This window comes from Chrysochloris asiatica, unplaced genomic scaffold (genome assembly GCF_000296735.1).
Source record: "Chrysochloris asiatica unplaced genomic scaffold, ChrAsi1.0 scaffold00024, whole genome shotgun sequence".
Classification (NCBI taxonomy): Eukaryota; Metazoa; Chordata; class Mammalia; order Afrosoricida; family Chrysochloridae; genus Chrysochloris; species Chrysochloris asiatica.
The window spans coordinates 12,833,433-12,851,651 of NW_006408542.1; the positions used below are offsets into that span (position 1 = coordinate 12,833,433).

Consider the following 18,219-nt stretch of genomic DNA (forward strand, 5'->3'; position numbering starts at 1 on the left):
TAGTCAATAAAGCATAGGTAAACATCTTTCTGATACTCTCTGCTTTCAGCCAAGATCCACCGGACATCAGCAATGATATCTCTCGTTCCACGGCCTCTTCTGAATCCAACTTGAACCTCTGGAAGTTCTCTGTCAGTGTATGATTGTAGCCATTTCTATATTACCTTTAGCAAAACTTTACTCGCTTGAGATTCAAATGACTTTGCAGTCTGACACATTAGCCCACTGTGCCACATTAGGTTGTTGCTACAGGGTTGATAGGGATGGGTAAATTAAACATTGGCTACCTAAAATGAGGGAGCTCTGGTAGCGTAGTGGTTACAATTGGGCTGTGAACCTCAAGGTCAGCAGTTCAAAACTACCAACTGTTCCGTGGGAGAAAGATGAGGGTTTCTGCTCCTGTAAAGATTTACAGCCTTGGAAACCCTATACAGGGTCGCTATGAGTTGGAACCAACTCTACAGCACATAACAACAACATAAAGGCACAAATTGGCTGGCTTACAAGTTTTCAAGAGGGAGTTTCACAGTGTGTGGGGAAAGGTAGAATCCCCACTAAATAGTTTTCCTGTTCTCTTGATGGGTCTGGTGAAAGGAGATGGGAATAAGACTCTTTTGAGTCAATAGTGAGTAATTGTTATCATGACTAATTGTGATTGTCACAACTGTAAAGGTAGAAGTTATGTAAAAGAAAGAGGGGAGTAATTAATCTTAGGTTTCAGGTACAGAGGACCCTAGGTCATCAAGAGAGAAGAGCATGAGCGGCACATGGGACCCTAACCAGAGAAGCAGTGGCTACTGGATAATTCATTGTTCAAACTCAGCAGCTGCTCCTTAGAAACTATATAGGGTTGCTATGAGTCACAGGTGACTCAACAACACTTAATAGCATCAAATGCCCAGTTAATTGACCAGTTAATCATGAGATGTTACTTCTTTGCCTCATAATGCTGCTTTTGTCCTTAAAATTTCGTTTGTCAGAGGTTAATATTGTCACTCTTGCAATTAGTTTGATATACTTTTTTCCATCCTTTAATTTTTAATCTACTTTTGTCTTTGTGTGTAAGATGTGTCTCTTGTAGACAGTATATTGAAGGATCCTGTTTTCTTAACCATTCTTCTGCTTTCTGTCTCTTGATGTAATTCATTGATGTTCATTGTAATTGTCCATAGGTATGGATTGATTGCAGTCATTTTGCTATTTTTTTTGTGTGGTGTTGCTAGTTTCTTACAATTTACAGATACATTCCTGTGCTAAGTTCATTTTTATTGTGCTTTTTCTTGTCAATTTCTTCATATTTTAATGTTACCAAAATTTTCTTGGAATTTCCATTTCTTGATTTGATGTAAAAGTATTGTAAGTTTCTTTGAGGTTACCCTGTAGTTTAAGTATTTCATTTTAAAACAGTCCATTTTATCCTGAAATCTACCTGACCTCCTTACCACATGGGATTCTATGACTGTGCTTTTCCCTCCCTTCACTTTATAGTTGAGCTGAGCATAGACTGACATCCGAGATTCCCTGTTTTCAGTCTGGTAGTTTTATTCTACCCTGGATACTTTCTTACATCAGACTGAACTCTGGGTGGTGCTGCCACATACGTCTATCTCTGGCTGTTGGCTTTTCTTGTTGGTTCTCAGTCCAAAAACTCTCTTTAGAATATTTTGGAGCATTGGCTTGACTTTTACAGAGTCCTTTAATTTTTTTTTATTCTGAAATGTTGTTAACTTTGCCGTCATATTTGATGGACAACTTTGCTGGGAATATGATTCTTGGTTAGTAGGGGTTTTTTGTTGTTGTTGTTGTTTTTTCTTTCATAGTTTTTTATATGTCTCCCCATTGCCTTCATGCCTGCATGGTTTCTGCTGAGAAATCAGAGCTTGATAGTACTGGTTTTCCTTTGTAAGTAACATTTTATTTTTTCTTAGCTACTTTCAGGATTCTTTGCTTATCTCTGATTCTAGAGTTGATTATGGTATGTCTTGGTGATTTCTTTTGGGGGTCTATCCTAACTGGCATTTGTTCAACTTCTTGAATGCTTACCTTCTCTTTCTTCATGATGTTAGGGAAAATTTCTTCCAATATCTCTCCGACTATCTCATCTGTTGTTTTCTTTGTGTCTTTTTGTTCTAGAATTCCAGTCACCCATAGGTTATTCCTCTTCATATTGTCCAAAATGTATCTTAGGCTTTCTTCAAATTTTTTCATTATTTTTTATGATTGTGCTTCTGTCTTACCAGTATTGAAAGATTTATCTTCAAGCATACTAATTCTGGCTTCCATTAAATTGGCTCCTCTACCCTTTCAGTGTATTGTCCTTTTCTGCTCTTTTAGTATTGATACATGGACCTCTATTTTGTTTTGTTCTAGTGCTGTACCTATTTTGCTTGAATATTTCTGTTGTTGTTGTTAAGTGCCGTTGAGTTGGCTCCAACCAATAACTACCCTCTAAAGGGTTTCCAAGGAGTGACTGGTGAGCTTGACCCACCAACCCACTAATGAATTCTTCCCTGTTTACCTTGACCTTTCTGTGCACCCTTTGGCTGTACCTCATTATTGTTCTGAATTCTTTCTCATGTCGTTCCATTTTTTTTTTCTTTTTTTTTCCTCAAAAGCATTTTCTAGCTCTTTCTCTTGGTCATTTGTTTGAGCTACTCTGTCTTGTTTATGGGTATGAACAGAAATTTGCTGCTGCATTTTAGGCATTGTGGTGGTGTTATATTTGTAATTTGTTAATGAGTGTATGTTAGTGTATTCTCAAGCACTCACCATTTGCCTACTGGTGGTGTGATCAGGAGATGAGCTTCTCTTCACTGTTCATAAAGTTCCGTTTAGATTTTTATTTAAAGCAGATGTTGGTTGTCGTTGCTACTCTGGTGTATAGCAGCTAGTATTGACTCTTGCCTAATTGGGCTGTAGTGGGTAAAACTTGTGGCTTGAATGTATGACCGCAGTTGCTGTCCTGTCATGTGATGCAAGAAGAAGGAAAACAAAGAAAGCACCAAACAACAAAACAGTCTTTACAGCAAAAAGGAAAAAAACAAAAACAAAAACTGAGAGTCTGGGTTTCTCTTTGCCAATAGGTGGTGTGCTTCACCACCTACTGGCCTCTTGCCTTCTCAGTGGCCTGGAAAAGTTCAGATTGATCATGCTGTATCCAGAGGACTCAAACAGATTGCCTCCTTTTTTTCCTTTTTTCCTTTTCTCTACACCATGTAGCCATTCAGCCCCCTCTCCTAGTGAGGGCCAGTCCAGGGCTGGCCAGGGTCGACCTTGAAGATTTGGAGCAGAGCCTGCCCTAGTGGGATTGCTTTATATAGTTCTTCCTCGGGATTTACAATCTCCACATGACATTGTCTGGAGATTCCCTTGGGTTCTATGAATTTCAGAGTCACAGGTCTCCATCAGAAGACAAAGCTAAACATTTTATTGAGGAAATGACCATAATCTCAGCTTTGGATATCCGTGTTGGAGTAACAGTTGAATTGTATTATTTACTGCACTTTTTTTACTAAAATGTGGAATTTGAATTTGTCATTATAGTTTTCTTATGATTGTACAGATTATTTTACTGAAACCTTTAGGAAATTTACATGAGACACTATAGGATGAGTATTATACTGTTAACCTCAAGGTTGACATTTTAAACCTACTCACCACTTCTCGGAACCCCTGTACAAAAAATGGGTTGTGAGTTCGGGGTTGATTTTTGTTGTTGTTGTTGATTTTTCAGAAAAAGAGTTAAAGCAACACTCCTGTGATTTAGTGAATTGTTTAATATGCCTCTTCTAGTATTTCTTAGTAACTCTCACCAAACAACTCTTTTCTTGATGGATTTGAGTAAGAGAAGGTGGGAGAAGATACTGATATTAACAGTTAATTGTAATGGTAAAAACGTGAAACTCTAATATGGTTATAAAATAAGCCAACTCAAAAGTAGGAGGGGAGATCTTGCTATTGTCAAAGAAGAAGAGCTAGGAGTGGAGCTTGTCCTTTAGACCCCCAAATTCTTGCTTATTGAAACTCTAAACCCAGGGACAGAATGCTGTATCTGAAAACAGTGGTTTTTAAATTACTGACATTGAGCAGTCAAATAGCAAAACAAAGCAAGACCCAGTGCCATCAAGTCAATTCCAATTCATAGCAACCCTATATGTGGTTTCTGAGACTGTGAATCTTTACAGGGACAAACAGACTTATCATTCTCCAGTACAATGGCTATTGGGTTTGAACCACTGAACTTGCTTTTAGTAGGCCAATACCTGCCCCGTAGCACAACCCAAGGGTATACATGTATCTTGTTAACCTTTCTGTTTGTATTGAAGTAGGAGGAAAAAATGAGCTTCGGGGTTGTGTTTATTTTGTGTTTTTATTTGTTTTGTTTTCTGAAAAACTTGTGGTTTAGCCTCTGTGCAGAAAAAGTCTGTATATATACAAACAGGAAGCAGGAAATCTAATCTTGTAAACTGCTGGGCATATGAAATAGTCTCTGTTATATTCTGCTATACAATAATTCTATTAGCAAACTTGCCAATAAGTTTGTTTCTTTCTATTTGAGGTTTAAATTCTTTTAACTATGGTTTGGAATCATTTGATGAATGCAATGAAATAAATGTGCGAGCCCAGACCAGGACAGATGCCTCTGAAGTTTCATTTTTACTGAGAATTTCAATAGATTGACCCAGTTTATAAGTTTCCAAGTATGGTGTTTCTATACTTGTGGCAGTTGTATCAACCACATTTTGAATATACTATATAACCATGTCTGATGAGAGGACATTTTTGGAAAGCAGCAATATAATTTTATAGCCAATCCTTTTACTTCAGTAATAGGAGACAAACAAAACTGTATTTTATGCTCACCAGCCCTTCCTTGGAAACCATAAATACAGGATCAGTATGATTCAGAACCAACTCAACAGTACCTAACAGTGACAAGCTCTGTTTTCTTATTATTTTCAAATCTTTTTTTTTTTTTTTTTTTTTTACCATTTATAAGAATTACCAGGAATCTTCAAAGTAAGTTGAATTTTCTGTTTCTTTAATGGGCACAAGGGTGATTATTAGTTGTTTTCTACGTACTTGAAGTAGTTCAAAACTTTCTTATATATAAAATATTTCATAAAAAATGAGTGGAAAATTTGAGTACCTATGGCACCATTAAAATACTCAACGTTCTTAAACCTTTGCCAAGTTTCTTTAATGAACTAACACGTACCACCATTTTACCTGTTCTTCAAATAATCTACATAAGCTTACATACCCTGTTGTAATATAAATTTCAAAGACTCTTTGACATTTGATTCTATAGTTAAACAAACCCAGAAAGCCTTCCAAATATCTTTTATTTGGCAGGCAAGACAAATTTGTTTTATGTAATAAACTGTTTCAGTTAGAGATGAGAAAAAAAGGGGGGATTTGCAATTAAGCTTGGATAGACTTGGCTGTAATTAAGCCTGGAGGTGCAGTAGGTTTTAAAATTCAAGGGCAATTATTTTTCTTGGCAGGCATTTCAAACATTATTTGGTTTAAACTGGAATGCCAGAAATATAGGCCCATGAGAGAGGAATCGTTGACTATAAATCTACTTTATAGGTAAATGCTATCTAAAAGGGAACTATGGTAATTTATTTAAACTTGAAACCCAGAATATTTCAGCTTACATTATATTAGGACTTCTTTAGAAGGTAGCTTTCTGGGAGGTGGGATTTGAGGGTAGAAATCTCACTGAAGTTGATCACTTTAGATTCTGGATGAATTATGAAGCACTTGAATTTTATATTCTTGTACTCCATCTTTCTTGAACAGTGTGAGTACTTAAACAAGGTTTTAATTTAGTTTTTTTTGTTTTGTTTGTCATGTTTAGAATTAAGGTTGAGTTAAAGAATGAAACTGTTTCATTTTTCTACATTTTGATGAAGAACTGTGAAACTACACATCTCTACTTTTGGAATTTCTTAAATTTTGGTGTTTTCAGACTACTCTTGTTAATTTAGCCATGAAAGATAAGTTCTTAACTTTTCAGAAATAACACCAAATAAAGCCAACAATAGTCAGGAAATTCACATCTCTCAGATGTCCTTTACGTCTTGGTCACATCAGAATAGTGATAGATAACTGCCTGGTTGTCCCACTGGAAGCAATTATTCATTCAAAACACATTAAGTGATGCATGCTGATGTGCACTGAGCTAGTTAACCTCAATAGGAGTTTTGTTGGAGTTCTCTGTTCCTGGATTAGGTGGTAGGACAAGCTCTAATCCAAATCAGGCTTCTTAATCCTTTCCTCTCTCTCTCTACCAAGTGTCTCTGTCTAGTAAGTATTTGTCCCGCTAGTTCTTTCACACTGAGATAAAGTAATTTTGAAAGTCAGCTATGGCTGAATTGTTATTTTTAGGACACCAAAACCCCTTCAAATTTTAATTTTGTAAATAAGTAAAAAGATTATTAAAAATGAGCAATCTTAATAAGAGTTTTATTGAGATAGAATTTGGTGGTAAATGTGCTGACTCATAGAGACCCTATATAAAGTTTCCAAGGCTGTAAATATTTATGGGAGCAGAAAGCCTTGTCTTTCTCCTGAAGAGCAACTGGTAGGTTTGAACTGTTGAGTTTGTAGTTAGCAGCCCAGATCGTAATCCTCTACACTATCAGTGATCCTTCTGAGATATAACTTAAATACCATAAAATAAACTTAGAGTAGATGATTTAGTGTCTTTTAGGGGATGACACTGGGGGCTAATGCACTGGACTGCACAGTCGGTTTGAGCCATGAGGTCAATGGTTGAAGCTCACCAGCTGTTCTTTGGAAACCCTTATGCAGGGTTGCTGTGGGTCAGAATCGACACAGCGGCACTTTTAACAAAAAGTGTATTCACAGAGTTGTTTACCAGTCTTCACTACCTAAGTTGAGAACAGTTTCAGTACGCTAAAAAGAAACCCTGAACCTGTTAGTAGTCACTCCCCATTCTTGTCACATCAGGCCCCGACTATCACGAATCTACTTTCTCTCTCTGCGGATTTGCATATTCTGGATATTTCTTATAAATGGAATCATAGATTTTGTGACTGCACTCATGTAGCATAATATTTTCACAGTTCATCCATGTTGTAGCATGTATCAGTACTTCATTCATCTTCAGACTGAATAATATTCCATTATGTAGATTTGCCATATTTTGTTTACCCATCAACTAACAGACATTTAGAAAATGACGCATTTTAAAGCATTCCCAACCCCACCCCCAAGAGACTTAAGAGCTTATTGAGTAACTTTGACTGTGTTTGATAAAGGTACTACTTCCATTTTGAACCTGGTAACGTTTGAACAAGAGCCAATGATACTCAGGGAGGAAGTCCAAAGTGCCTTGAAAGAATTGGCAAAGAACAAGGCACCAGGAATTGATGGAATAAAAATTGAAATCTTTCAAGAAAGTGAGGCAGCACAAGAGGCACTCACTCATGTCTGCCAAGAAATTTGGAAGACAACTATCTGGTCGACTGATTGGAAGAGATCCATATTTGTGCCCATTCAAAAGAGAGGTGACCCAACGGAATGCGGGAATCATCGGACAATCTCTTTGATATCTCAAGCAAGTACCGTTTTGCTAAAGGTAATACAGAAACGGCTACAATCATACATTGACAGAGAACTTCCAGAGGTTCAAGCTGGATTCAGAAGAGGTCGTGAAACGAGAGATATCAGTGCTAATGTCCAGTGGATCTTGGCTGAAAGCAGAGAATATCAGAAAGATGTTTACCTATGCTTTATTGACTATGCAAAGGCTTTCGATTGTGTGGATCATGACAAGCTATGGACAACATTGAAAAGTATGAATATTCCAGAACACTTAATTGTACTCATGAGAAATCTGTACCTGGACCAAGAAGCAGTTGTTCAAACAGAGCATGGGAACACTGAATGTTTTAAAATTGGGAAAGGTGTGCAACAAGGTTGTGTTCTTTCACCATGCTTATTCAACCTCTATGCTGAGCAAATAATATGAGAAGCTGGGTTCTATGAAGAAAAACGTGGCGTCAGGATTGGAGGAAGACTCATTAACAACCTGCGATATGCAGATGATACAACCTTGCTTGCTAAAAGTGAAGAGGACTTGAAACATTTACTGATGAAGATCAAAGAGCACAACCTTCAGTATGGATTGCATCTCAATGTCAGAAAAACAAAACTCCTCACCACTGGACCAATAAACAACATTCTTATCAACGGAGAAAAGATTGAAGTTGTCAAGGACTTCATTCTTCTTGGATCAACTATCAACATTCATGGAAGCAGTAATCAAGCGATCAGATGACGTATTGCATTGGGCAAATCTGCTACACAGGAACTTTTTAAAGTATTGAAGAGCAGAGATGTAAGCTTGAAGACTAAGGTGCGCCTGACCCAAGCCATGGTGTTTTCAATAACCTCTTATGCATGCAAAAGCTGGACAGTGAATAAGGAAGATTGTAGAAGAATTGATGCCTTTGAGTTGTGGTGTTGGAGGAGAATACTAAAAGTGCCATGGACTGCCAAAAGAACCAATAGATCTGTTTTGGAAGAAGTGCTCCTTGGAGGCCAGGATGGCTAAGCTCCGTCTCTCATATTTTGGACATATTGTCAGGAGGGAACAGTCTCTGGAGAAGGATGTCATGCTGGGTAAGATGGAGGGTCAGAGAAAAATAGGAAGACCCCCAACAAGACGGATCAGCAAGGTGGTATCATTGATGGTGTCAAGTGTGGCAGCGGTAGTGAGGATGGCCCAGGATTGGACATTGTTTCGTTCTGCTGTGCATGGGGTCGCTATGAGTCAGTTGGCACCTGACAACAACAGCAATATTCTATAAAGCATATTCCAGAATGCTTCAGTCTTGCACCACCAGCCCAAGTAACCAGATAAAAAGTTTTGTCTCTTAAGGTGTCATGGATATTAGAGAAAAAGGTTTGAGTACTGTAATGTTATCCCCACTTTTAAGAAAGGGGATCTGATTTTTTTTAAGGGGTAGAAAATATGATCAATTACTTTGGAATTAACTTAAAGTATTTTTTAGGGACCTACTTTATACTAGCAAAGTGCTGTAAGCATACAAGAAAGCTGGACTAGTCACTTACCCACCACACTGATACAGCTATACCAGTTCTTAAAATAGTGAAATGTCTTTCCCCTGACTGGTCAAAAGCCACTGCTTCAAGCCTCCAGTGTCCTCTTCTGCCCCAGTAACTTCCCTTTTGTTAAGCACCATTTGGTCAGTTTTGAATTATAGAAACATCTCCAAGGAGTGGTGGTTGTTAGGTGTTCCTTGGTTGTGAATTGGTTGTGAATCATAGCTATCTTTTATGTAGTGGACCAAAACACTGCCTGATCTTGCACCACCCTCACAATTGCTCTGCTTGAGCCCATTGCTGCTTACACTGTGCCAATCCATCACTATAGAGGTCTTCTTTTTTTCTAACGTTCTACTTTGTTGAGCATAATGTCTTTTCCAGGGACTGGTCCTTTCTGATAACTTGTCTGAATTATGAGAGACAAAATATCACAGTCCTTGCTTCTAAGGAGCATTCTGGCTGTACTTCTTCCAACAAAGATATGTTTATTATTCTGGCAGTCCATGATATTCTTCTTCAACACCATACCTCAAATGCATCAGTTCTTCTGTCTTCTTTATTCATTGTCTAATTTTTACATGCCTATAAGGCAATTGAAAATCCATAGCTTAGGTCAGACATACCTTAGTCCTCAAACTGACATTGTTGCTCTTGAACACTTTAAAGAGGTATCGTGCTGCAGTTACCTAATTTAATATGTCATCTGATTTTTTGACTGCGGTTTCCTTGAGTGCTGATAGCGGATCCAAGCTAAATGAAGTGTTGGACATTTGGTCCATTTATTTCTCCATTTATCATGATGCTATTTATTGGTCCAGTGGTAAGGATTTATGTTTTCTTTCCATTGAGTTGTAACACATACGAAAGGCTGCCGTCTTTGATCTTCATCAGTAAGTATTTTAAGCCCTTTTCACTTACTGCAAGCAAGGCTGTATCTTACACATATCACAGGTTTTTAATGAGTCTTCTTCCAGTCGTGATGTACTGTTTCTTCATATAATCCAGCATCTTGGATTATTTGCTCTGTATACAGGTGAAAGAATACAACTCTGACGCATACCTTTCCTAATTTTGAACTACTCAGTATTTTCTTGTTTGTTTGAACAACTGCCTCTTAGCCTGTGTACAATTTCCTGATGAGCGCCATTAAGTGTTCTGGAGTACCCATTCTTTGCAGTGTTGTCCGTAGTTTGTCATAATCCTCATAGTCGAAAACCTTTGCATAGTCAATAAAGTATAAGTAAACATCTTTCTGGTATTCTTTGCTTTCAGCTAAGATCCATCTGATGTCAGTGTTGATCTCCCTCATTCCATGTCCTTGTCTGAATCCCACTTGAACTACTGGCAGTTTTCTGTCTATGCCCTATTGCAACCATTTTTTAATTGCCTTCAGCAAAATTTTACTTTTATGTGATATTAATGATACTGTTTCATGATTTCTGCATTTTGTTGGGTCACCTTGGAATGGGCACAAATATGGATTTCTACCAAGCAGTTGGCCAGGTAGCTGTCTTCCAAATTTCTTGGCATAGATAAGTGTATGCCCGCAGTGCTGCCTCAGTTTGTTGCAAGATTTCAATGTATATTTCATCAGTTCTCAGAGCTTTGTTCTTTGCCAATCCCTTCAGTGCACCTTGGACTTCTTCCTTTGGTGTCATTGACTCTTGATCATGTGCTACCTCAGAATAGTTGGACACAGACCATTTCTTTTTGGTACAATGAATCTGCTATTCCGAGCATCTTCTTCTGTTGCTTTCTGCATCATTTAATATTTTGCCCATAGAGTCCTTCACTATTTCATGTCAAGCCTTGACTTTTTTCTTCAGTTCTTTCAGCTTGAGAAATGCTGAGTGTGTTTTTCCCTTTGGATTTTCTAACCCCAGGACTTTGCATATTTCATTTTAATACATTATCTTCTCTGATGTTTGAAATGTTCTCTTCATCGCTTTTACCTCCTCATTTCTTCCATTTACTTTAGCATCTTTATGTTGGAGAGCCCATTTCAGAGTCTCTTCTGGCATCCACTTAGGTCTTTTATTTCTCTCCTATCTTTATAATGACATTTTGCTTTCTTCTTATAAGATATTCTTGATGTCATCCCACAGCTCTTCTGGTCTTCAGTCACTAGTGTCTAATGCATCAAATATGTTCTTAGGGTAATTTCTGTATTTAGGTGAGATATAGATAAGATCATATTTTGACTCTCATGGACTTGTTTTAATTTTCTTCAGCTTCAGCCTGAGCATGCATGTAAGCAGTTGACAGTCTGTTTCAGTCTTCCCCGGTCTTGTTTTGAGCTTAACACCATCTCTTCCAACAGATAATGGTCAATTTGATTTCTGTGTATTCCATCTGATGAGGTCTGTGTGTATTGTTGCCTTTTATGTTGTTTAAAAAGGATATTTACAGTGAAAAAGTCATTAGTTTTACAGTGAAGAGTCATTGGTCTTGCAAACTTCTATCATGTACTCTCCATTATCATTTCTATCATTAAGGTCATATTTTCCAACTACTGATCCTTCCTATTTGTTTCCAACCATTGCATTCCAGTCACCAGTAATTATCAATATATCTTGATTACCTGTTTTATCAAATCAAGACTGAGGAACTTGATTTGTTTTTGTTTGTGAAGTGCCGTCGAGTCGGTTCTGACCCATACCAATGATAGGGTTTCCAAGTTGCAGCTGGTGAGCTTGAACTGCTGACCTTGCTGTTCAAATGGCTTTTCAGTCTGGCGCATTAATCCACAGCACCACACAAGAACTCCCTAGCTAGAATTGTTCAGTTTTTATCATTACTGGCATTAGTGGTTGGTATGTAAGTTTGAATAGTAGTAGTGTATTAACTGGTCTCTCCTGTTGTTGTTTGCACCCATGGTGAGCCTATGTAGGCTTTCGGTGAATGACTGGTGGGCTTGAAATGACAGCCTTGTGGTTACCAGTCCAGTGCTTATTCTACAGAACCACATTAGGACTTGGTCTTTGTTGTTGTTGTTGTTGTTGTTATGTGCCATCGAGTCGGTTCCGACCCATAGCGACCCTGTATAGGGTTACCGAGGGTGTAAATCTTTACGGGAGTAGAAAGCCTCATCTTTCTCCCGTGGAGCAGCTGGTAGTTTCGAACCGCTGACCTTAAGGTTCACAGCCCAATTCGTAACCACTACGCTACCAGTGCTGCCTTTGTTGTAGGTATATGGATATTGCCCTGTCACAGACAGCATTGCTCTTCAGTATAGATCATGAAATGTTCTTTTTGATGATAAATGTGACATCATTCCTCTTCAATTTGTCTATCCAGATTGTTGTCAGACTCAAAATGGCTAATACCAATCCATTTCAGCTGAGTAATGCCTAGGATATCAATCTTTATGTATTCCATTTCATTTATGTATTCCATTTCAAAATTTCCTAGATTCATACTCTTAACATTACAAGTTCCTGCTGCTAATAGTTGTTCACAGCCTTTTCTCCTCATTTTGAGTTGTGCCCCATCAGCAAATGAAGGTCCTAAAAGCTTTATTTCATTTACATCATTATGATCAACTATTCTTTGAGGAATCAATTCTTCCTCATTCATACTCCTGAGGTACTCATTTTCAGCACAATACCTAACAGTATTCTGGTGCTATTAATAATGTTTTCATCTTCCAGTACTATATCTGACAGTGCGCCACAGCTATTCATAAGAATTTAGTGGCTAAACATTCATAATTAGTCCACCTCCCCTTCTTCATAGTCTTATCTTAGTCTGGAAGTTCTGCAAAAACCTTTCCGCAATGTGTGACCCTGCTGGTATTTAAAATACTGGTGGCATAACTTCCAGCATCATAGCAACATGCAAGCCAATGTAGTATGATAAACTGACAGGCGATTGGTGAGAAGAATGGTTGGTGGGTTTGAACTGCTGACCTTTGGTCAGCTGTGCATTGCTTACCCTATAGTGCTACACCAGAGCTCCAATACCGTCATGTTGTTGTTGTTGTTATGTGCCGTGGAGTCAGTTCCGACTCATAGCGACTCTGTACAGGGTTTCCGAGGCTGTAAATCTTTACGGGAGCAGAAAGCCTCATCTTTCTCCCCTGGAACAGCTGGTAGTTTTGAACTGCTGACTCTGAGGTTAGCAGCCCGATTCGTAACCACTACGCTACCAGAGCTCCTCAATACCTTCCCTAGACCCTCCGTATCTCTGCAATTATAGAAGGTAATCTTGATATATCAAAAGACTTCCAAGTCAGCAGTGGTTGTTAGATATTAAGTATTATAACTATAACCACAGCAGGAAATGAATGCTTTTTGTAAAGTTAAAGGATCATTGAGTGAGACGGACTAGAGCCCTAATCACAGTTTTGTCATGAGGCAGCTATGTCATTTAATTTCCATTAACTATGTGGCCTCAGCTCTAAAATCAGATCAATACCTACCAAAACATAGGATAATTATAAGATGTACTAAGGTTCTGAAGCTAGTGTAATCTATGTTGTCTTTAAAATTGTTTTCACTAATTTACCTTTTGTGGTTTTATATCTTTAAATATATTAATATTGCATAATATAAGAGAATCAAATACCTGATCCATAACTCTGAATGTGAAGCAACTAAGTCCTATATCTCTAAAATGATTTCAGAAATGAGAAGAATTTAATCCTGTAAGGAGGGAGGCCAACATTCAACATATTTTCACTTTTGCATATTTTTTCTCAACTAAGTTATAAGACAAGTTTGAGAATTTGTAAAAATTTATAAAAAAAAAAAGTCAGGATCCTCTGACTTCCTCCAGCTGTATGAGGTTGTGGAGAATCATGATCAGCATCAGCAGCTCAAAACTGATTTCTCTGAATTAGAGGTCAGACTTTCTTCCGCTCTCCAACCTTTTTACCAACTCTGACACCAGTCATGTGTCCCACAGCACTCTGCTTATCTGCTGCGTTCAGTGATTCATTGCAGTGGTCACACAGAACTCAAAGATTAATACTCAGAATTACTGGATTTACTAAAGAAGTGTCAACGATTATGGCCACAGAGTCTCTATTAAAGCAAAGACTAGAACAATTAGAATCTGAGATTCACCAGGATTCACGACATTCTGAGGGAGAAGCAAGTTCTCTATATTATAAATTGGGGTATGACATACCTGACTACAATCATGAGGGCTTGTGATTACACAGACAACAGCAAATTTAAAATTTACAACATTAGTTGATTTATTTTCTAACAAAGATTTCTTGGAGTCAACTTAGTAAGTTATATACTAGGGAAAGTCAAAAAGTACTTTTACAAGGTTCCAGTTCATATAAGACTGGAACCCTGTAACGTTTAAATATGGATCTCTGCAATCAGTGGATGGCTGCAGCAGTGTTCATCTTAGTAGGATACTTGTCTTAATCTCATTAGGGTTCCTTAAAAATTTTTACTTTTGTGCCATGTAAAAAAACTATTTTGAGGTCAAGGCTGATTGATACTGATTGTTAACAAAACTAAAGCGGACATATTGCCAAATCATTGAAGCTTTGCAACAAGTTTAAAGGAATGCTGCCCCACGTAATACAAGTTTTTACATGGATGAGGTGTTCTCAGGAAATTCAGGAAGACCTCAAAGATGAATTTTTAAGGCTAAGAAATCAGCTTAGAGAGGGACTGGCATTAGGGGTTTCAAAGAAGTATTCTGGATAGATTTTCTTGAAGGACATACAGTGATCACAGGCTTATCAAACAGTTTCAAGAAAATTTAAAACTGGTAAGAAAAAGGCCAGGAAAGTTGCACCAAGGAATTTTTTTCAGCACTACACTGCAACCTCTCATTCTTAAGCATAGAGAAGTGGCTATCCTAGGAGAATTTCATTGGGAAATCTTATACCATCCACCTCTGAGGGACCCGACCACTTGCCTTGATGTCTCCTGGGTGGATGCCTTCTTAATTGTGTCCACAGTCCAGCCTCTCCCTGACTCTTGACCTTCTACTCTCAGGCATATTGAGCCAACCTGGTCTCTGCCCTACTCAGAAAAATGTTTCAAAGCTCTTTAGCTCGCCAATAAAAGCCCAGAGACACTACAGACTGCCAGCAAGCCTCTTGCTTTTTCTGTGGACCAGGAAGCCTACCATGCCATCAACTACTGATTTTCTGGTTCTGCTGCTGTTTGTCTGCATCCATCCTTGCCCTCTGGTATTACAGTTCATTCATTCATTCTGTGTGTATGTGTCTAATCTGTCTGTCTCCTAGTTCTAGGAGATTCTCAGTGCAGGGAACTTGGGTCCAAAGGATGTATTCTACTTTTAGCTCTTCTTTCATGGTGGTTGTAGCATTGCCCCTTCCCACCACTGGCATGACTCAAGACTAACCAGTTAATCCTGTTGGTGGGCTACAAGCCTCTTCTTTGTATAGTTCTGTCCAGTCATTTTTTTGGGAATAAGAAGACCATGGCAAGAAAGGCTATATACAAGCAATCCATCACTGCAAGAATTCATGTAGGCTTCTCTGATGAGGGTGATTGAGATCTTGAAGTATGTAGGAAGTGGTAAAAGGTAGTTGCTGCTTGATGTATAAATCTGTGAATTCTGTGGCTTTCTTCCACTCTGCTTACTCACTGTAAACATGCAGTCATTTATTTTAGTTTTATACTAGAGTTTTGGGGAACAGTGACCACAAAAAAATACTCATTTAAAAAAAGTATTCACTGGAGAAAATCTCTTTAACAGAACTAAAAAGAAAATTGGTATTATTTCTCTGCTCTTTTCAAACCAGAACATAATATTTTTATTATATCGCTTCTTTAATGAAATTTTGCTGATGTTATATTGAAAATGGATAAAAATGTCTTATGTTTTTGTCTTAAGTCTTAAGCGTCAGTAACTGCCTTGCACAAGACTTGGTGAAAATGGTTTTGAATTGTTGAGGAGTTAGATGAACTTGCTAATTATTCACTTTGTATTTCTGTTAAGGTTTTATTCCAAAAAGACATTAAAACTGATTTAAAATGTATTGCTAGTATTTTTACTTTTTTTTTTTTTTTTAATTAGGTGTGTATCAAATCAGCAAACAAATCAAAGCTCATGATGGCAGTGTGTTCACATTTTGTCAGATGAGAAATGGAATGTTGTTAACTGGAGGAGGGAAAGACAGAAAAATAATTCTGTGGGATCATGATCTGAATCCTGAAAGAGAAATAGAGGTAAGAATGGAAACTGAACGTAAAATGTAGACATACTAAACCCTCTGAATGCATTTGTTTTTTCTCACCTTAAAACAACTTGCACTTTTCTTGAAGAAAGATCAGAGTAGTCAGCTTGCTTTTTTACTTTTGAGACTGTGTTTTAGTGGTCCAAAAAAATCTTAACCATGCAAAACAAAAATTCTGCAAACATTAAGTATTGTATTCAAATCTAGGATATGCAAGATGACCAGTTCAGTTTTAAATTTTGAAAACAATGGGCTTAGTGATAATCAGTAATTGTGTGTGTGTGTGTGTTTCATGGCATGGACCAAGTTTATCTATTGTTAGGTGCCACTGAGTCCATTTCAACTCACAGTGACCCCATGTGAAACAGTGTAACTGTCCCATAGTGTTTTCTTGAGTATAATCTTTACTAAAGCAATTCGCTATGCCACAGAGTTGCTGGGTAAATTTGAACAGGCAACCTTTTTCTTAAAAAAAAAAAAAAGTTGTATTGTAACCAGAATGAAGGTTTACAGAGCACATCATTTGTTAGACAGTCAACAAATCAAACAGTTAGTTTAATTTCAGTCCCATCCATGTAACATCAATTATCACACTTTGTCCTTGAGATTTTTATTCCACCCTCTTTCCCAACTTTTCTGAACTTTTTCCTTAGATAAATGCTGCTCATTTGATCTTGAATGGTTGACCATTCCATGATAAACATACTTTTACTAGTGCTTCTCATCCCCCCACCCCCCCATATACCTGAATATTAATCCACAATCTTCCACAGAGCGTCAGTTCAAGACCATACATAAAGGATGACTGAGCATCACAGACTCAGGTTCCTCCAGTCTCTTTTTGACTGTTGTAAGCCTGGTTGCTTTAATAACTCAAATTTTGTTCCACATTTTTCCCACTCTGTCTGGGACCTTCTAACGTGATGCCTTCCAGAGCAATTGATAGTGATACCTGGGCATCATCTAGTTCTTCTGGGCTCAGTGTTATGGAGATGTTCACATGTTCTGTGAGTCCATAGGACTAATTGTTTCCAAGCGGCTTCAATTTTTATCACTCTTCTTTCCTCTTCAAATGATTCTCTATACTGGACAATATTTGGATGCTTCATGTTTGCCAAGTCTGCGACATCTCTTTTTGATTCTTCCCTTTTTTTACCAGACACTCTTGAGATGTTTAATTTCCTTGATAATATATTGTCTGCCATCTTCTTTGGATTTAACAAAAACTGCTTTTCCAAAAGAACCTTCTTCAATCTATTGTAGTCTAACATACTTCTCCATGGTTCTTATTCTAAGGCATTCATATAGATGTACTCAATGCCACAGAGAGCTTTAGTAGAAATAATGGTGATGATCCGTAAACATTAGTCTAGGTGTGGCAGTCTTAGCTTATAAGGCAGAGGCACCATTCCACGCATGGAAACTGCTTGGGATGTCAAAAGCGACTCCTTGAATTGACAACCTGTTGCATAACAGCCAAGTGCTTAACCATTTGTCCCATCAGGGTTACTTAACTGTTATATACTCAGTCAAGTGTGCTAATTGAATTGAGCTCTCAGAAAGTGAAATAATTTTAGATCAGTCGTTCTCAAAACAGTAGCAAATCTTGTATTTTTTCCTGGTGGTTTAAAGTTTTAATTTACTAGGAAGACGATCCTGATATTATTTCTTCTGAGTTTTATTTCCAAGAAGATAGAAAATGTTGAGTTGATTTGGTACAACCTGAAGTTCATTGTAGAAATTCTACTTCGTTTACTATTCCCCTTTTTCACAAATAACTCACACATCCTTTGTAGTCAAAAGCTATATAATGTAGTTCACTCTTCCTTTGCCATTTCTGACATAAATTTGGAATAATTTCAGAAATCAGTTCTTTGTGCTTTTAGGAATCATTTTGGATCCAATTTCATAAAGGTGAAAGAATTGCATTATTTTAGAAA

The 18,219-nt window shown here is 37.6% G+C and overlaps 1 protein-coding gene across 1 annotated transcript in view; it reads left to right on the forward strand.

Moving 5' to 3' along the window:
• Positions 1 to 18,219, forward strand: part of EML4 (echinoderm microtubule associated protein like 4) — a 241,702-nt gene that overhangs the window by 180,686 nt on the left and 42,797 nt on the right. The window contains exon 16 of the mRNA XM_006839462.1: positions 16,120 to 16,271. Coding sequence (XP_006839525.1) covers positions 16,120 to 16,271 — 152 coding nt within the window. The remainder of the gene's footprint in view (positions 1 to 16,119; positions 16,272 to 18,219) is intronic.